The 21756-nt window shown below is 42.6% G+C and overlaps 1 protein-coding gene across 1 annotated transcript; it reads right to left on the bottom strand.

Moving 5' to 3' along the window:
• Positions 1–1184: 1184 nt before the first annotated feature.
• camkvl (CaM kinase-like vesicle-associated, like) lies at positions 1185–11386 on the bottom strand. The gene is made up of 10 exons (XM_008289299.1): positions 11292–11386; positions 9930–10061; positions 9547–9621; positions 8612–8750; positions 5675–5795; positions 4927–5002; positions 4621–4757; positions 4372–4450; positions 4188–4275; positions 1185–2660 (listed from the first exon to the last, which is right to left on the bottom strand). Exons 1-10 carry the CDS (start codon positions 11384–11386, stop codon positions 1185–1187), a joined length of 2418 nt encoding a protein of 805 aa, XP_008287521.1.
• Positions 11387–21756: the final 10370 nt, after the last annotated feature.

Here is a 21756-nt window from a genome sequence, read left to right as displayed (position 1 = left end):
TTTGGAGGTTACCAACTCACATTCAAAGATTCTTAACCAACGACACTCAAGATGTAGTTAAAGTTTTTACTTTTATTGAAAGACTTGCAAACAGAGCACAGTTTACATAGGGACAGAATAGTGGAGGTCTAGACTTGTTCAGGAGAAAAGCACAGTACCTGGTTTTACATACACCCAAAAGCAGAATGAAATTCAAAAGGACATTTTTTTGTGATTAAAAAGGAGCAAATAGACAGGACTGTCCAATTAACAGTAGGCCTACCAAATAAATATGCCAACAAAACTGGAGAGAAATGAAAACAAACCTTTTGGAGACATTTTTGGAGAACTTTTAAAAAGGAAGAAAATGTATGTGTATGTTATTGCAAAGCCTTTGTACAATATCTTGCATCTTAGATTTCCCCCCCGGCTCTCTGACAGATGTGGAGCAACTCACAAGACTTTGAATAATAATTCAAGTTTAAATACACCATATAATAAAACAAATCTCAATGTCCAGCAGCCAGTGGAATGGGTTGATCAGTTCAGTTTCACAAAAGTCTGTACAACTGTGACTCCAAGCCTCACAATAGACTGAATAGTTACATAAATAAAAAGGAACTAAAAATAATGAAATGGGATCAGCTGCTCTTAAAAAAAGAAAAGAAAAAAAAAGTAGATGTCCTTTTGTATGTGAGGAAGTTTATAATGTAGGAGAAAAGAATAAGGAACCTAGTTTGTTGTATATATTTACAGTTAGGGAATTCAAATCAACCCTTGCTCAGCTGTTATCTCTAATAGTCAAGAGATGTACCACACTGATTTCCTACTTGTGTAGATTCATAATTTTGTGCAGAGTGTTTGGATTCCAGTATGAGGTGGTTTTGTGGTGAACATTTAGGCACACAGTCTAGATTTGAAATATAAACAAGCTTTTGAGATCTAGCATTCAGAGAGATGCAGAAAATCACTTCCCCTAGACTCTGGTCATGAGAGCGTCTGAATGCCATAGGGGGAATTTCTCCTAAACAGTCAACTCATATGAACACACAGCCAAACCAGAAAACACTGTATGGTTACTTGTCTTGTGGGGAGCGAGTGGATGATAGTTCTCGGTGAGACAGTCATTAAACCATCAAGTTTAAATGATAAAATCCAGCGTTCCGGGTGTTTTTGCGTTTGTGTATGCATCATGCGCACTTGCTTCATAGCCCCCTACCCATCCCAGGTCTGGATGGCTGGCTGGAATGAGCAGCACCCCTTTGTCCATCCCTGTCTTCCTGCTCTCCCACAGCCTGGGGTGAGGTTTGCGTGGGCGGAGAGGGTGGGGGATAGGAAGGGGGAGGGATAGTAAGGCGGGGGAGAGAGGGCAGTGCAGGTCTGGGAGAGGTGGGAAGTGGCGGAGGAGTGGATGAGGTCGTGGCTGAGGATCGCTGTGAGGGGCGTGCACGGGAGGTGGCGGGAGAGGCATGCGTGCTTCGGGCACGTGGTGGTTCGGCAGGGCAGTCACTGATTTGCTCCAGCAGCGAGGGCATGTCTCCTTCGATCTTCTCCAGCACGGCAGCCATTTGCTTTTCTATCTGCTCGATCACACTGTCCATTTGCCAGTCGCTCGTAGTGCTGCTCCCCCCTCCTCCGTGCGGCAGCCCAGTCCCGTACATCCCCATCCCTCCTCCAGTCGTGTACAGCGTACTGTATGGACTCCCGTAGCCCCCTGCAATCCCCATACCCACTGCACCAACTTCTGGGCTGTATGGTGTAGCATGGCGACCCAAACTTGCAGAGCTGCCCACTGTATAACAACCCTGCCCTGGTGCAGCACCTGCCCTGGCTAAGCTAAACTCAGCGCTGTGTCTGTCTGTTCTCCTGGCATCTCTATCCCTTCTACCACTGGGGCTGGCATCGCCCCGTAATCTAACTCCTAGTCCCATATCCACTCCAGCTCCATGACCCAATGCTGGACTGACTGGTACAGCCACTGACCTCTCTGCTACTGCCTCAGGTACTTGTGTTTGACACCAGCTTCCGTCAGTCTCGTCCTTCTGCTCGCTTTGCGTGACTGGTCTCTTCTCTGGTGAGGTTGAAACAATTGCAGACGCTGTTGGTGGAGGACCGTGAAGCGTTGCAGCCATTTTGCGCTTGCTGCTGGGGTCGGGGGAGGCGGATGTGTGTTTTTTGTCAACATTAGTGCCTGATGAACTGTCTAAGAGCTTTGAGGTTTCAGGGCTCTGTTTGGATTCTGAAACAACTTTGTTCTGACCCAAATTGGCAGCCATTTTCCTGGTTCCGTCACCTGCTCCTTTCCTCGCACTGACCTTATCAGGCTCCTCCTGTACAACTTTGGGGGCTGCAGCTGACTGGCCAAGAGGGTCCTGAACATCTGATGGAGAAACTCCTACAGATGGGCCTATCTTTACCTCACCCTGTTTTTCTCCTACCTTAGTTGTCCCCTCATCCTGGTCCACACCTACTGGCGTATTTTCAACAGTAACCTCTAAAGACACACTACTTGACGTCACCCCTCCATCACTTGTCCCTTTATCTCCCTCATCGCTTGTCCCCTGGGAAACACCCCCTTCACCATCTCCTGCCTCGTCACCGCCCTGAGCCTCGGCTGAACTGTCAATCAGTGCCTCTGAATTCTTCAGTCGTTGCATGAAGGTGGTGACACGGATCGCTTTCTGCAAAACAGACATACACAAAGAAAAGCAAGAGAAGGACAGCAGGGGTAAAGAGAATTAGATTAACTGTTGGTTGCATTTTTCACAAACACCTATATTGACTTGTTTTCCTCCTAAAAAGAACTTTGATACCACAGTTGGTTATGGAAAAGCTTCAAAGACAAGCTTTTGACAAAAAGCCTGCCAAGGCAACATGATTTGGCATCATCGTCCTAAGCGCTGAGTGATGTGATTTGTGTGAAGTGGAGAAAGAATAATGCCAGTTGTTTACTTCCAGGAGGCTATGACATATTGTACCCTGGTTTAAATCAATCTCAAGACTCATTCTCCCCAAGAATCTCCTTAACTGCTTGTTGACTGGAAAAGGTAAGTGAACAGATGTGTAAATCTCCTTCTTCAAACGTACATTCATCTGATTCCTTTTGATCTCCAAACACTGAAGGAGTTAGGGAAAATGTGTGAGCTTAGTAGTTGTTTCTAAGCCAGGGCATTGAATTCCCTTGAATTCTCTGGAAGTGAAAAGCCATTTGGACACAGAAATGTCACTGAATACAATATGGCTTATGTGAGCAGGTGTATAGCTTCAAGTATGACTTGGATGTAACAACAGTGTGGGGCAATGAGCCAGGATTCACGTAAGAGGAATGTCAGAGGGCCTGAGAGTTCAAATCACTGCAGTTTAACAGTCCACAGTGGCCTACAACCCTCATATCCTTTCCATTTCTCCCTCTCCTTATCTACACTAAATTAAGTAATCCACAAGTCATGAAAAAAACTTCTTCCCTCTTTCTAATCAATGTCTTGTTGTTTTTTTGTTTTCTTTTTAGCAATCTAGTTTCACAAACTAGTGCAGATGAGGAGGAGGAAAGGAGCAGAGCGGGCCACTTTGAACATCTGGGTTTATATCCAATGAAGAAAAGTGGGGCAGAGTGGATGGATCTCTTCTGGGACAGGCAGAGTGACAGTGGGCAGGAACAGAGCTTGAGAAGAGCTTCGACAGAACTAACATGATCAATACATCTGACGGCTGACTTAGGTTCAACTTGAAATGTTTCCAAATTGGTCAATCGGTGTAGTAGCAGACAAATTCCCCTCTTTGCCATTCAAGAGGATGCTCAGCCATTAGAAAGATGCTGAGTTATTGAGTCATGCCAGACTAAATGTGAGTTTCTCCTCATGCTCTGTCCTTCCACTCTCCCTCATAATGAAAAACAATACCTTCAACTCCTGGGAACCACATGGGAAAAGAGAGAAGAGGGTTATAACTGTTACTTATGCTGTTAGGTCACCGCTGCCATCTTCCTTCGGCTTCGTTTTCAGAATTCACACCCCCTGGATCTCATTACGAACTTCACATGTCATTTGTACACTTAAAGCATACCTCTGCAGAGTTGTGCAATGAGCTACAGCAACACTAAGGCCCTACCCTTCATCCTGTTTCTCCTCCATTTCCTCTGCTGCTCACTCGGTTACGCTACTACGAACTTCATTTACTGCTACAGGAAGAGAGTAGGAGTGAATTCATACCCTCCATTTGGCCTTTGCAAAATTCTTCTCAAACTGAGCACACACACCATCCTTCAGGTTCTTCTCTGATGCACCGTTCCCTGCAATCCTGACACAGATGACAGACAAGCATACAAGTGAATGCAAGTCCCTGCAGATGCATGCAAAAATGTTTGTGCCTTTGTGAATATGTGCACTCAATTACCATTCATGCCAAAGAGCATCTTGTGCTGTGATTCTCAGCATCTGGTCCACTTCCATGAGTCGACAGACAAGCTCTTTAGCTGAAAGAGTGATAAGAAATCAGAACAGTGAAGGGGAAATTTGACAGTCTGATCACGATGGCATTACATATTTTTCTAATTGTTCTGTTGAACAAAGGTTACTGATGGGCAAGGGTATAGTAGGGATTGGAACTGACTGTTTAATGCCATCGTGTGGTGGACTCATGTACCTGCAGGTGAAATGTCATCCCAGTAAGGAGAATCAAACTCAAAGTCTCCAGCAACAATGCGACAGAAGATAATGCGATTGTGTAGATCTGTGTTCTCCTCCTCTGTTTCGTCATAGAAAGGAGGGTTACCTGATAAGCTGCAAAAAAGAAAAAAACACACAAGGGGACAGAAGAAGGGTTGTTATTTTGAGATGATGCAAATAACCTCTGTATGTGTTTTAAAGAAATCAAACGAAGCAGTTTCACATGCAGTTCAGTATTGTCTAATGAGGTTTATATTAACGCTTTTGTAAATGAGTCACTCACAGTATAAACATGATGACACCCACAGCCCAGCAGTCCACAGGACGGCCATATCGGTGACGAGCCACCACTTCGGGAGCTGAGAATGGAGTAGATGCAGAGAGCGTGTAAGTGGCAGACAGATTTAAATGTGCTGGGTTGCCATTTATAAACCATCACACCACATTCATAATTATAAACTGCGAAGACAACCTCCCTTCCAAGACAACCTCCGTTTTTCACTCTCTTTTTTCCTCATCTCTTTTCCATCAGGGCCTCCATCCTCTTTCCTTATTTATTAGTTTAATTACTCAACTCAGCGTTATGAATAACTGTCCTGGCCTTTCACCAGAGAGAACCGGGCCAAAGTACAGCTCTGCACTTCAAGTTGCCCCCGCATGAACCTCAGAGACACAGAGAGGAGCGAGAGAGCACACAGAAGATGAGTGGAGATGAAAAGAGAGGAGGGGCTGTAGGAGGGCAGGAGTTGCATGCTTTTAATTCTGTTTATGTGGTTCTCGGGTTTTTGTTTTGTTTTTTTGTTTTTTTTGACCAGAAGAGTTTATCTCTTCATCATCATTATCATCAAAACACAAGAAAGTAGAGAGTTCAAAAAGGTAAAGCATGCCCCGGGCCCATTCTCACAACAGAAGGTAAAGCTAATGGAAAGATGTAGAAAAAAAAAAAAAGGTAAGAGACACAAAGAAAAAGAAAAGTAAAGTTGAATATTGTTTTAAAAGCCTCACACAGTGGTAAATAGAGAGAAACCTACCCAGATATTCTGGAGTTCCACATGGGTCTGTGATTGGTCCATTCTCAAATCTGGACAGGTAGAAATCTCGCAGAACTACTTTGTTATGGTTGTTTTCTGTGTAGTACATCAGGTTTTCAAGCTAAACAAAATAAAGAACGGAATAAGGATTTGCACACAAATGAACACAGCCCTGCTATTCAGACAGACATGATGGGACTGAACAGGTTCTGTGCTGCAAACCTTTCACAGTACATATTTGAACAGGTAGTCAGATCTGCAGCAAGTGCACATCCTTCAGACCGGTTTGGTGTGTGGCAAAATAACTCTTTTACAACACTACTGTAACTCCATAGTATCGTTAGACACTACCTTTTCTGTTACTACATTTGGCAAAAACAGAAAGAAATGCATTGTTAAGGAGCCATGTCTCACATTTTCTGTCAAGGTCATTTTAGAGTTTTCTCCCTGTCTGTATAGAGAGTTTAAACCCTCCCTTGGGACAATCTAACCAGGTTAGAAGTTGGTTTGTCTTCAATACCATCATACTCTTAAATCCTCTGGGTAAAAGTGATGATTAGTCTTGATTGTTGCTTGTTCGGGTGCAGGTGACAATGGCCTGATGTGCTCCAAGTTTACTGTTCGACTGTCACTTTTACACAATGTTTTTATGATCCTGAGGACATTATTGCACACATTTTACATAAAGTTCTGTGAAAAAGTAAGCAAGGAAATTGCTGACCTTTTGACATATTTGGATAAGCAAACATTTGAAACGGAAACGGTGCCGACAGATGAAGGGTAACATAGTCACGAAAAACACGCAGAAAATTGACACTTTGTGATCATTTTCATTAATTAAAAAACAGATGAGTCACATGGAAAAGTAAGTCCACTCCTACATACATGGAAGCTGTCTTAATGAAACCTCTGACATGCAGGATCTGGTATTTTCTTTGCAGTTAAAGTGTTTGGTGTCAACATGCCAAGATCCAAAGAGCTCTCTACGTCCATCAAAAAAAAAAAAAAAAGTTTTGGATGCCTATGAGTTTGGAAAGAGATGTAAAAAGTTCTCCAAATTGTTTGCAGTAAATCATTCCACTTGTAGAAAATCATCTACAAGGGGTGTAGATTTCATTTGACTGCCAATTTGTGCAAGCCTGGCCAACCCAGCAAGCGCACGAGCAGACCATGTGATGCAGAAAGAAGTCTAAAAAAAAAACCCCAAGTTTCATCACAGGATCTTTAGGTAATTCTGCAGCTGTTTGGTGTCAAAGTGCACGTGTGTGCAATTAGAAAGAAATTGCACAAATTTGACCTGCATGCCAGGAAGAAGCTGTTCAGAAAGAAAACTGCAGCAAAACTAAAGCGTGTCAGTACATATACAAGGAAAAACCTGGACTTCTGGAATAACGTGCTCTGGACAGATGAAGCAATAATACAGTTGTTTTGATACAGTAGCAGTGGACATGTCGCATGGTTCAGACCAAAGACAGCTTTTCAGGAGAAGAACCTCATACCAGCTGTGAAGCACAGCGGCAGAAATGTTGTGGTTAGCAGTTGCTTCACTGTCTAAATTATGCATCATATTAGAGACTGCTTGAAGATAAGGTGAGGGATTCTGTCTAAAAAAAAGTTGAAGCTGTACCTTTCAAAGGGATGTTGATTCTAATCAAACTGACAAATCCACCAAGAAATGTCTCAGAAAGAAGAAATGAAGAGCTATAGAGTGGGATAGTTAAAGATTTTGACGAGATTTGAATCCCATAGAAATGTTTTGTAGGAATTTGAATGTGCAGTACATGCAACATCTTGCAACTAAAGGATTTTTGCATTGAAGATTGTTAGAAATAAATATCTCTGCTAAAGGGGGCAATACGAGCTTTTTTGGCAGAGCCTGTACTTCCTTCCCCCCCAAAAGTACAGTACCTATTGAACATTTTGTTGAACAAAAAAGCATATTTTTACACCATCCAAATCTGTAGGCAGTGTATGAAAGAGAATATAGTGTTTGCATGTCCAAATATGTCAAAAAATGTCAACAACTCCCAAGTGAAATACTTGCTTTTCACATGATTTACATCAGTTTACACATTTATTAGTTGCACAATGAGGTTAAACTGTACAGTCACTTTGCTCTATTGAGTTGTAGTTTTGTGCTGTGATCTTAAAAGGGGACTGAGACTAAATTAATTTGCGATCTAGGTTTTACATGTCAGGCATGTTTAAATCAAGACGACATCAAGTCCTGTACAAACTGTCTGCAACACCGACATAGACGAGCTGTCAGATTTAACACTACAGCATGAATACTGCAATATGTTACAAATAATCACATACTAGTACTGTTTTTGGACAAAGAAAGAAGAAAATGTGAGGCAAAAGAATAACAAGAAACTACCAGATGATAGAAAGCCTCTTGACTGCTCTTTAGGAATTAATCATTTTTTCGCAGCTCATCTAAATATGTCATTTTGATTCAGTTTCATAGGCTTACAGGATACATGAGTCCAAACCATATAGGCTCACACTTTTACCAGTAGGGGGAGTCTGAACCTCACTAGATGCTGCTGTTCCAACTTAATGGCCTGATAATGAGGGCTAAAGATATGAATCCATCTGCATGTGTGTGTGTGCGGATCACGAGAGATTGCGTTAAGCTATAAAGACAGTGTTTACTCCCATGATAAAAATGTCATCAAATGTTCAGTCATTAAACTGAGACGGCAGAGCAGTGCTTTTATGCGTCTCCACAGACATTCAGTTGACTAAATACTGAATATTGCTTCCTGGGGTGTGATGGTGTGGAGGTCCACTCACTCCATGAAGTTTTTTGTTTTCTGCTTGTGTTTTTTATGGGAAGTCATCAGTATATTTACATCTTTTTTTTTTTTACTGTAATGGCACTCAGCACACACATACACACCAGTAACGTAGGGAGAGGCAAGTAGACGGTACCTTCAGGTTCCTGTGAACTATGTTGAGGGAGTGCAAGTACGCCACAGCTTCAAGGACTTGTCTGATGACATTGGAAGCATCTCTTTCAGTGTAATTCCCTTGGTCCAGAATCCAGTCGAATACATCTCCTCCCGTGGCGCTGCGTGCACGCAGATGGAAACATCAGTACACACGATGCCAGATACGCTCGTTGTCAACACTGTAAATCACTTTAAGCTTTTTCGTAATTCAGTTATCGTGTCCATTAGTAAGGCTAAGTGCTTTGCTTCTGCTGGCCTAAAGCTAGCAACGTTGAGCAATTAAAACTTACTGTATCGGTCATTACTCTGAAAGACTTGGTTAACTGTGGAGATAAATGATGGAAGTGATCATCGCATATTGCCCTCAGCACTATCGGGGGCAATATGTGAGCTATACATAAAGAGGCCCGTGCACACGGGAATGACTGCATCCCCTTTGAGCGCAGTTTGTCTCTCTATATACGTCAATACCACAACAGAAATACTTTGTCCACTCAGCTTGGGCCGCTGTTATTGCTTTCAAATGAATGTGGAAATGTTGAAATGCACAAGTCACAAGTGATGCAGACCGGGTGGGTTCTTGTGTATCGATCCAAGCTCTCCGTAGAGACTCCGGCGTAGCAAAGCAGTGCTTCAGGAGCACAGCGTAATGTTGAGTGTTACTAAGAGCAAATATCTCATCAAATCTAACACCTTCCCCTGTTGCTGAGGGGAGCAACTGAGCACACAGTAATAAGTGGAGAGACTCAGCCCCTACCCTCGAGCTGATGGAGATCTGTGTGTGTGTGTGTGTATGTGTGTGTGTGTGTTTGGCCAAAAGAAAGCACAAACAGGACACACACACTTAAATACACATAGTCAAGAATGTTTACGAAAGAAAACCAAAGAATGAAGAAAGGTAAAAGAAACACTCACAGTTCCTGGATGATGAAGTATTCTTTCCGAGTCTCAAATGTATCTATCAGCTGAAGGATGTTTGGATGGTTGACCCTGGAACAACCAAAAAAAGAAGGAGTCACACACTGTAGGGTCTCACATACAAGTGAAGGGTGCTGACAAATCTCTCTTCTGGCTTTAAAGAAATCTTATACTCAAGAAAAACTGTGACTCTTCTAAGAATGGTAGATCTCTTGAAGACAGTGCAAAGCAGAAGTTACAAACACCTTCTTAACCAGCGCTAACGCATGATTCGTGTTATTTGAAATCTCCAATAACCAAACATTCTCTCATTCTCCTTCTCTACGCCTTTCTCCACTGCTTCAAGCACACATCCATCTGTTCACAGACTGATTGCGTACAGTTTCAGGATCATGATTTCGTTCTTGGCAGCCTTGCGGACTTTCCTGCCGTCTTTCTTGAGGAATTTCTTGCAGACAAACACCTTGTCTGTTTGTCTGTCCTTAGCCAGGCACAGCTCGCAGAACTCCTTCCTACGCAGTTAGAAAAGAAAAAAAGAGACAGAAAGACAGACAAGCTGAGAGAGGCAGAACATTTAAATATAATGCTGGAAAAAAGGATGAAAGTTGTGGCCAGAGTTAGAGCACGTAAAAATGTCTTTGGCTGTTGCTCATCACATCTGAGAATAGGGACCGAAAGAGACAAAGCACGACATTCAAATTAGGGAGACAAAGTGCACTGGCTGTTTTGGTGAAATACGGTAAAAGAATTTAATTGGGAGATGAGTCGTAGGGTAGAATAAAAGGGTTGTAAATAAAGTGTCTGAAAAGGGTCTATTGTTGCCATCAGCTGAGCAGGTTTTGAGCCTTTGGGGCTTACAGCACTTCACACAAATGGATTTTAAAAGGCAGTGTGATGCAAAATTAAACTGCAATGTTTCATACTGAATCTTTAATATCTAATACATCGCATCGCAGTAAATTTTCCTGTTCTCGTTTCTTTTCTTGCTTGCTTTTATTTTCACATGAAATGATTCTAATAAACAGATAATAATACATCCATTTAACCTCGTGTAAAGGTGCATTCAGAATACAAAAAAAGGAACACCTTTTACTGTCTTGTTCTAATAAACTGCGACAAAGACGAGCTTGAACTTAATTCTGACTTAATGTGTTTTTAAGTTTGTGTGTCCCTGTGTGTGCGTGTTATATAAAAGATGAGCAGAAATCTCTGAGGCCAGATGTTGATGTTGCCATATGGCCTCTTACCCTGATTGGTATTTGTGTGTCCATATGTGTGCGTTTTCAGTGTGTCAAGGCGAGGTGTGCCGGAGGAGAAAATGGATAGTTTTCAGCCAGTTAAGCAGCAGGGTGATTTTCACAGATCTTTGAAAATCTGTCCAAATATATTTCTTTCCAGGCATGTCAGAAAACATTTAGACTGAATAAATTATAGACTTTGAACAATGTGTGTGTTTAATGAACTGTCATGATCAAAAATGTTCTGACAATTGGTTGGCTGCAACTGAAAAAAATGTGTCTCTAGTCTGTTACACGCTAGCCTCATGCTATTACCTTCTGTCACTCCCGCAGTGAAAGTGTTTGAAATGCCAAAGCAAATCTGCAGTGAAAACGTTCAATTTGAAATAATTCATGAGGGGAATAAAAACTATTTGGCATTACTGAAATGTGCCCATAAATTCGACATGGGAGAGTAGGGAATAAGGGAACAGAAATCCACGCATAAAGCTTTATGGGACTTACGCTCGGAGGACTTGTCCAATCTCATATTTGTCCGTGACATCAGACATGCTATCGTAAGTCCGCCCATCTCGCAGGGCAAGGCACCCAAATGGCATGACGGCATTCACCTAACAAATGAAGAGAAAGACATCTCAATCATTGTGTTGCACGGCAGAAACAAAAATATAAATGGTTTCGATGACATCTTTAGGTAACAGACAGATAAAGGGATTGCAGAGAAGCATGGGCTCGCATGTTAAAGAGGACTAGTTAGTGATGAAATGTTATGAAAGCCTCCAGTGGTTGACGATGCCTCGGGAGTGATATTACTATTACTCCAGAAAATATATACTCTAAGTTGGAGAACCGCATAAACAGCTGAGGCAATTTCTGAACGAATCTGGATACTAGTGCTTCTGGCAGCCTGGTTGCGTGCCAGTGTTGTCAACAGATACTAAGCTACCCAGTAAGCTTCTCTCTCTACTCTGCTAAAGTCTACAGATTCTGTGCAACGTCTGTCAAGTTCAAGTCAAATTTTGTTTTTAAAGGGCAGCGTCCCTGCGTCCCTAAAGCAGCTGGCTTCTTTCGCAATCACTGCAGTCCTGAATAACACTGACAACACAGTTTTAATGACATAGATTTTTTTTATTTATTTCGGCAGCCTGTGTGTGTGTGTGTGTTAGTTTTTAATTCATCTTCTGATCTAGATCAGTAGTTTGTGACCTTTTAAACTTGCCGTCACTCACTTGAAATTTCTCATTTCACCTCACAGTAACTCCCACTTCTAGCACTGCATGCGCTGTAAATACACTGTTTGTAATCATTGGAATGGGGGATGCTTTTCCCTTATATGTATGTATTTCACAATCGCATTCCACCCGAAAATAGCGTGTGACCCCCACAGGAGGTCCCAAACGCCCAGGTAGAAAATCAAGGTTCTAGAAAGTGAATCAGCAATCAATATAGCATCTCACCACAGTCCTCAGGCAATCCTCACCCACATCTTTTAAACACTCCTTCCACTGTAGGAGACAGATTCCCTGGAAGCTTCGCTCATCCATCCTCAGTGTCCTTCTCCTCCTCTTAACGCCTGACTTAACCATTTCCTGTTGGACATTTCATTTCTATCGCAAAGTTTATCTTCTGCCTCTGTGGGGCTCGGGGCCACATCAAGAGAAGTCTGCCCAAAGTTAAGAAATGATGCGATAAGAGGGAATGGGGCATTTGAGAGGGAACTCTGATTAATGTGAGCGATTCTAGAGAGAGCTAGCAACGCTTTGAGGACATGCGTGTGCTGTGTGTAAGCGAGGCAGAAAGGGAACTGAGAAAAATAGAGAATATGAATTAAGGACTAAGAACAGAAAGACAAGAGAAATCCTCAGAGGTAAAGATATTGCGCGAGTGCTAATTTAGGATTAAGGAATGTATCAGCGATGTAAAATCCTCGTTTTGTGTGTGAATGTGGGAGTGTGTGAGCGTAGCACCGCCGCTGTAGATGGTAGGGCCAGAGGTGCTTCTGGCCGACAGTGGAGGAGGGGCCGGAGAGTACTGTGTAATCCCAGTGCTGGCCCTAATCTCTAATCTGTACCCCTAATCCAGAGTGCATGGATACACTGTGTGATTGCATGTGTGTGCGCGCATGCATATATGAGCATGCGTCTGAGCAAATGCAAAGGTCGACGCCACATGTGCAGATATGAGTTTGAGCAGAAGGGCGCGTGCTGGCGTGTACATGTGTTCCCATACGCGCGTCCTTGTGTGAGTGCAAATGCCCCCGCTGCGATGGTGTGGTGGGGAATTCAGCGGTGGATTGGAAAGGCCCACTTTTGCCAGAAGATTACGTAAGAACGACAACATTCCCATGACAAGGTCCAGGACAGTGAAGGTGAAGCTGGGCTTGATGTGATCGGAGCGCATCAATCCCTGTGGGAACAAAGTGTACCCACTGAAATAAAGTAACAACTACCGAGCACAAAATGTCATTTTGTCAGTTAGGGTCACCGAACAGGCTCGCCAGTAACTTTTGAGATACTAACTTTTAAATAATTTTTTTTTTTGGTGTTTGCCTGCTCTTCAAGTCTGATTTTGAAGTGCGATGTCTTCAAAACAGCTGTTTCTTCAAACAAACAAACAACACGAGGTGCTTGCTGGAGCTACTTAAAAATCAGCTTCAGCCCTCACACCGGAATCAACTCTCTCCAAACTTTCCCTCCTGTTTTATCTGCAGTCGTTATAGGTTCCTCTCCGTCAAATACGAACTCCCAGAAGGCTTGAAAGGTGGACGTCTTCATAAGGAATAGTCGACAACCGCCCGTGTTTTAGGTACGAAGAGCGTTAATCAGTTTGTTGTCTGTCCTTTCTTGTAGAGCTACAGTTTGCCTTTTTTCTCTACTTGTGCCAACGGAGATTGTTTCTCCAACAAAAAAAACAAAAAAAACCTCAGATGCCATAAAAAAACACATCGTACCTGCAGAATACTGAGTCAGTACGGGCCTTGAAGTTTGACGAAGAGTAGGAGGAGATATGGGAGGATTTGAGAAGAAAGGAGATGAGAGGGGGAAGGAGTGGAAAAGATGGGAGATGAGGAGAAAAGAGGTGAGAAAAGACGGGAACAGAAAGGCAAGGAGAAGAGCACACACGGTGACTAAGTGAAAAGGTGGATGGAGAGAATAGTGTACATGAGAACAGAACAAAGTGTAAAACACAGAACTGCAGAGGCAGATTGAGAGTACCTATCAACCTCACAGCTTCGCAACTATGTGCGACTGAATGTTTGCACAGGTGTGTGTGTGTGTGTGTACATGTGGGTGCAAGTGAGTGTGTGTTAACAGGCTTTGTGTGATAATGCATTGTGTGACTCATTGTGTTTGATGAGGGTATGAAAGGCTGTCCCCAATGTCGTAAAGCACTCGAAGGCATGCTGACGGAGCAGACTCTCTGCTACACAAACTCACTGCACACATCCTGAATATCGGCCAGATTTTGGCATGCGCAACAATATTAGTGTTAGATAGTAAGTACTGCAGCGCAATACAACGTTTCAGCCATCACTGATCTCCCAGCAGTAGGTGTTACTTTGCACCTACTTTGAACCGGACCGTGTTTTGTGTGCTTTGACATTTCAGTATAGCAGGAATTTTCACAGTTTAAATTTAAAATGTTGTGCTTATGGATTCTATGTGCTGTCGTTGTTTACTTGTTTGTTTTAAAGGTGCAGTCGACAGCTTCCCACGTGTTCGTACAGGATGACTGAGCATCCAGTGTCATGTTTGTGTAGCTGTTTTACACCACTCTGATGGGTACGCGGTGATATTGTCACCAGCTGACCTCTTAACTGGAATGTGAACACGACATTTTCTGAAATGATGCAGTCAGGCTGCATACTGGAGTCTCGTATGAGCTTAGCAGTACAGTGCTTAGTCAAATTTATCATTTCAAGACAAACCTGTATCTTGTCATTTGCAAAGCAGTCCATTGGGGCTCTCTCCATACTTTGTTTATTTGATCAAAGACTGAATAGTTGTAAGATTTCTATCATTCAGCTGAAATCTGGGATTGTTTAAAGGATGCACTGTAGGTGAGGAGGGTTTGTGACAACATTCAGAAAATTAATTTCTGCATTTTTGTCATCCCATTATGATTAATATGTGTGATGGATGTCAAACGTCAGTGTGTCGGTACCACATGTTTGTTTACTTATTGTGGAACTCATTAGATCCTATAAAGTATCACACCTAGATGCTCACATTGCACCTGACTGCAAAAAAGAGCTTAAAATAACTGACATGATACACAGCTGAAAAAAAGGGATTATATGGATATTCATTTGTTTAAGTTTGTCTTTTAAATTCGATACCTGTGTGCGCTGTTTTACATAAGGAGTAGGAATGTAGGGAATGCAGTACGAAGACCGAGGAAAACGATGTCGCTCGCTGCACATTTTGCTCGTGGCTTTGAAAGGCACACCCATTAGCACACACAGGCGCGCACAAACTCAGGTGTGAAAGCGCACCGAGCTATCCGAGACATCACACTTTATCTTCGGCACCTTAATTCAAATTGTTTGTGCGCGTCTCTGCATCTGTGGGTGTCTGTGTGCTTGTTCACAAGTGTTGTGCTTAGGCTGCAGCAAAAGCTCAAAAATGAATCAAATGGAATAAAATATCTTTTTATCAGCTCAGAGGGGAAGTGTTTCAGAGGCTCTTGGCGTCAAGGTTATTCTAAGAAAATCTGCTATTTACTGGCATTCATCTCTTTAGCCAGCCTATCCTATTAAGCCTGTGCTCGGTCCAACTCTTAGGGGGAGGGAAAAAAAAAAGGAAAGAAAAATAACCTTCGTTTCTTATCTGTATATCTGCATTTTGCAGCTCATAGCTGAACGCAAACAGAATGACATATTGACAAAAAGCAGTGTTACGGTAGGTCTTGTGTGACAAGCTGCTGTGACTAGCTTAGCATTTGATGTGCCTCCATTTCAGAAAGCTGCGAATGATTGCAAATGCATGCTATGTAAATATTTCACCCGCTGCTGTGTGAGGCTGCTCGAGTCTTTTTTGTGCTGTCAGTCAAGCGGTTAGTTGTGTCAGTGTGTCCTTGTCATTTCCAGACAGATGCTGCACAGCAAAGCTTCTGAATCAACGGCGCCGTCATTATCAGCATCGCCGCAAATCCTGATATCCGCACACACACACACGTGATTATGCCGCTCTTGTTTAGTCAGGAGGTGACACTAGATCCACGGTATGATAACAGATGATGCCAAGAGGTGTGAGTGTGTGTTTGGAAAGTATATTAACAACTGTGTCAATGTTTGCCTGAGGAGAAGAGTTACTTCTGTCTGTGTGAGCAAGAGATGGCATGTCAGGCTGCATGTGAGCACTAACCACCTGAGCTGCACACATGCACAGAGACATGTTATACAGTTCAGTGCACTTCATGACTGTCCTTACGTGGAAGAGAAGCACCACTGCATATATCGGTCCCTCATTAGTGCTTGAAATGCCTTTATCATGGCAGCGGAGACAGGTGTGTCTTCCTACAGGAATAAATCCCCTAACCAGACACCAAGATCATTTCATTTGAAAGCCGTCTTTGTCCTTCCCTGCCTTCTCTGCTTTCTCTTCTCACTCGTGCGCCTCTCCTTGCCCCTGCGTTGCTTTCATGTCACCATTTTTGCTCTTACCCATCCCTGACCCAGCCGACCTCCGCGTCGAAAGGTTTAATCATAGCGACTCCTGACCGAGGAAAGGAAGAAGAACATCAGGGGTTACTACTGATGTGGCAACCCCTGATGTTTTAACTGTTACACTAATTGGAATAGAGGAAGAGTGTGGATTTGTACGCCATTCCTGTGCTTTACAACCGCTAATCCAACCATATTGGCGTGTTTGGACAATTAAATCAGGGACCCTCGCGCATGCACACCATATTACAGAAGGAAATTTTCTGTGTCCCAAAAGCTCTCAAATGGGTAATTACCCACCATTACCATCAAGCTTCACACTTTTAATAAGATTAGCAATGATTATCACGCATGCTCTCACCTTGATATTCATTTGTGTATTTCTTGTGTGCGCCTCTTCATCTGTACATAACAAGACATGACAGCTGCAGTCTGTTCTTTATTGATCAGTCAAGACATCCCGTGATTTAGTTGACTTAACACATAGAAAAAAAAACATGCCGAGAAATGATTTGTTTACGGAACATCTGGAGTGCTGATGGTTTACAATCATTAAGGGAAAATTTCATTCAAGATTATGTAAGAATTGCACAGGGTTGTAATTAGGAAATAATAATACGAGAAACATCCCAGACAGAGCTGAGAGCACTTTCGTATCATCATTAATACAATTTTGGCCTACGAAACATATTTCCAGTAAGACTATAATGGCATTAAAACGGAAAATCAGCGCACCAGGTTCCTACTGAACTCATTGCCTGAGCAGACGATTGTGTGTGCTCCACATTGAACGGAGCACGCAGCAGCCTGAGGTTAGTCCCAGGCCTTATCAGGATGCTGCAACATGAAAGTGGGACAAATAGGAGAGTTGTGAGGACATGGCAGAGTACACGGGAGAGAAGAAACGAAAGAGATGAAAAGGAGACGCAAATGAAGGGCCAATTATCAGAATTACTGAGCTTGATAAAATCAAGTGTAGTACAGGATACAAGAGTGAGAGAGAGGGTGAATGGATTATCATTGTAAATCCACCAATACACACACACACACACAAAACTTTAAGTATTAGGAGTTATGCATGTCCAGATGCCATATAATGCCTAGTGTGTTTGTGCGTGTGTGATGTTGCGTCAGTACCCATTCCATTTGTTTCCTCCACCGAGTTCCCAGTATGGGGTCTTCTTCCAGCTTGTTATAAACACTAATTCCCTTATTGCTCACAGAGTGGCTCTTATCTAAGGCTTGTGCATGTGTGTTTGTGACGCGTTTGTGTGTGTGTGTAAGGGAGAGAGACAGTTAAGTGTGTTCGTGTGCGCGACTGCGAGGCATACGCAAGGCCAGAAACGGGCTTAATAAGGAAACGCTTTAATGAAAATTCATCACATCTGCGAGAGAGAGAGAGAGCGCAGGAGAGAAACCAGTTTCCAAATGCAGACACGTATGAAATCCACGTATTTACACACAGACACACTCCTCACATACACACACAGCATATGAATATATAGATACGTACAACATTGTCTTAGTCTGAATAATGGGATTCATCGGTTACCAGACCATACGCGACTGTCAGAAATACATCCTTCCTCACCTTTAATTCCCTCCCCCCGCCTCCTTCTCCCTCTCTGCCCATCCACTGTTTCCTGTCCACCTCATTAAGGGAGTGGATCTGTGCAGGTCTTGCACACAGAGTGCATCCTCGGGGAGAAGGGCCACAGAGTGTCTTTTGACAAAAGTGCGTCCGTGTGTGTTTGTGTGCGCGTGTTTGCCTGTAGCTTACGCAGAATGATGCAATATCTGGCTGGCAGGCTCGCTCTCTCTGACACCAGAATAGCCTGAAGCAGGACCCGCAGGCATCAAGATGTACACACACACAAACACCGCATGTATATGACATAGAATGATGGACAGAGATAATGTTTTGTGATTATGGGTGCGTTTGTGTAAGTAATGTTCCGTCTAAATCGGAAAAGGTGGATGCGGGTCAGGCGGAAACACACTCCGACGTACAAAATCACAGAGATTGAGGCGAGAAGCAACACTTCCTCTGGAGTGGAACATAAAATCACAAGAGGAAATCAGAGCTCCATGTGTCGGTAAGCAAGAGAGAGGGAGCGAGTGACAGGGAGGTGAGCAGAGGATTATTAGCAAGGGAAAAGTGAGACGATCATAAATATATTACACAAATCTTTTGCATAAAACATGGCGGTGCATTTACATGTTTATAGCATTTCTCTTTCATTAGAGACTAACTGTAAAAAAAGAAAATAAAAAATGAACAAACAAAGGCACAAGTGTGCTCACCCCCTCCTTTTAATCACACCATAATGTGATTTTGTGCACGTTGTACCGCCTTGTCTGACTTAATTTATGACACTTTATATCCGGCGCGGTAAAAACAAATGCAAAAACACTGCTAATCTTATTAAAGGTGTGAAACCTCATGGTAATGAGGAATTTAAGGTGCTGGAGGATGAGATTTGTTTGAATGACCCATTGGTTGTTTCAAAAAGTCTGGAGTATTCACATGTATAGAGTTTAAAAGTGATTCAAATACTTTTTAAACTGTTTACAATTTACAACTAAAGCCATACTTACTAATATTACAAACAAACATTAAACCTGCATTGTACTTAGCCAGAAGATACACCTTTTAATTTGTATTTAGCAATCCATAGCTAGTATATTTCAGAGATGGACCAACTGCGTAGCCAACCATGGCTGAAAGTCTGTTTATCAGCTTGTGAGTGTAGCACTTGATTACATTTGGTCATCACAACCGACTGGTCAGCTATTTGCTTGCTTTATTATCAAAGCAAATCCTACATTTATAAAAGTTCAGATCTTTTCAAGTCTCACAGAGATGTAGATTTGAGGCTCTAGTTTGTGGGTTTGCTAAAGGGTTCACCTCAAGTTTTGTCTTACTGATGCACAGTATAAGATGCATAATATGGATATCTTACATAAGGTGTGCATAATGTTTGCTTTCCAGTTACAAGAAAGGTGTTTCCATTGAAACAGTGAGGCTATTGTCCTGTTTTCTATACATTCCCATATGAACTAAGTTAGTATAAACTATGACTTTGGGAAAGTGTGTTTCTTTGTGGCATTAGGACAGAGAGTCAATATTGCCAATGTACAACAGTGAATTTAATTAAATCAATAATCCATACACACCATTATTTTGAAGCCATCAAGTGCTCTAATGCATTGCTATTTTATCACAAATGGCACTGACGGAAGCAGCATCACACCAGCACAACTTCCTGCTTCAGCCTACTTTTTTTAGTGTTTGTTTTAAACAGAGAGCACATTTTCTTTCAAAAGATTTTGTCTGGTGTGCCCACTAATCTGGCATTTCTGTCCTTGGAAATTGGGATGTCTACAAAATTCTCTTCCGGTGGGTTTTTCGTTGCTTTGAAATCGCCGACCTTGTGCCATAATAAGGAAAAGTATCTCTCAGACAATCCTGATGTATCTAAGCATGATGAATATAAGATGCTCTGGCTCTGTTAGGATGAGGTTGAAAAATATGTCTGCGTAAAGCAATGCTAAGGACCCACCTTTTCACTGTGATCTCTTATTTTGCTGGTGAGTGGATGAGTTTCCGTTCCTGTGATTGGATAACTGTTCAAGTTAGAAACTGCCACTGTTATGGCAAGGCAGCCCTTTTGCATTTGTACAGTCCCACACATGTTTTAAATGTTTTGTTAGTAGTTGTTGTACAGCTATACCTATAGCAAACCCTTGACCATGCTTGCTCTTTGTACATCTCATCCATATTTCTGTCTAAGAAGCACTTTTAAATGAGACCAGAAGAACTTTGCTTTTATATCTCCTCGTCGTGAATAAATATTGTATTTAGAACAAATTCATAAGTCAAACAAGAACAACAATAAAAAAAACAAAAAGCAACACAAGGACTGTATTTCAGGCTTCACTCATGCATGCAGGATGGGAAAATTAGGCTTCATGAGAAAAGTTTGTGGTGCAGAAAAAATTGCCATGCCAGGCAGACATGACCACGTCGCACATGGCTCACGTGTCAAACATAAAAACCGCTGAATTAAACATCCCACTCTTAGCTCCACCACACGCACACCTTGCGGAGTGCAAGATAAACGCTTTCAGCAGACATGAGAGATTAGACGAAAGGACCGAGAGAAGGCGGAAATGTTGCTCGTGTTTCAGAAGTTTGAGTTCGTTCGGAGGATGCTGTAATACTCTGAGGGGGAAGCGCGAACGGCTGATGGCTGATGCCTGCCTCTCCATGTGGGTCTAAGTGTGTAATATGCATGTGCGTTTGTAACCTGGGGGAGCTGACGGAGAGAAACAACCCAGAAAGCACGCACGGTATCAATGACTCAAAATGCAGCTCCCTTTGGGTCCATGAGCTGATGCTACTTTCATCAACCAACTTAATTTCTGTGTGTGTGTGTGTGTTGGGGGGCACTTTTGGTTACACTTAATCCACTTTTGGATGCTCGAGAGACACTTATGTGAAGAGAGACCTCTCTTTCTCTCTCTGTCACACACACACAAACACACACCCCTGATCCAATCTCTCTTCAACACATCCAGACCCACTAATGTATCTACCCACGAGCCACCTACACACACACACACACACACACACACACACTCACACATACACAAATGCACATGTGTTTAGCCACTGGACTCATTTTTATTCTCAGGGGAATAAATTAAACTGTAGACCTCCTTTCCCAGCATTCATTTGTGTGTGTGTGCGTGTGTCCATGCACACTTGAATGCGGTTGTCCATTGATCACGACTGCATTAATTCATTCCTTTTGTGGCCAATCATGGCCTTTAGACACACCACACAAAGTGCCTCTCCAAAAACTCAGACTTCAATTGAAAGGCTCGATCCACACCTCAGTTTGTGCGTGCACACACACACACAGACGTAAACACATAACACATCGAGCAAGTCGGGGTGAAACAAAAGACACAAAATCTAACACATGGGCAAGCTTTCAAATTTGTAGTTTCCGTAGTACTGCTTCCTAACCACTTACCAAAGCTACCGTCTCCTTACTTTTCCTTCATTCCTTTTCCTCTCTCTCCCTTTGTGCAGTTTATACGCCCGCCGAGTGAAACGCCAGATATGGGTCATAGCTCAAAGCAAATGCATGTGAATGACAGAGTGCAAGAGTTCACTTTATTTTTTGCCTTTTCTTTCTTGCTTGTCCATCAACGTATACCTGTCTGTCTCATAAAAGAGTACAGAGATTCCTATTGACTCTACTGAGGCAAACCTCGGTCGATGAGAAACTTCAG

This window comes from Stegastes partitus, unplaced genomic scaffold (assembly GCF_000690725.1).
Source record: "Stegastes partitus isolate 25-593 unplaced genomic scaffold, Stegastes_partitus-1.0.2 Scaffold605, whole genome shotgun sequence".
In the NCBI taxonomy this organism is placed as follows: Eukaryota; Metazoa; Chordata; class Actinopteri; family Pomacentridae; genus Stegastes; species Stegastes partitus.
This window is presented reverse-complemented; position numbering and strand designations above follow the sequence as displayed.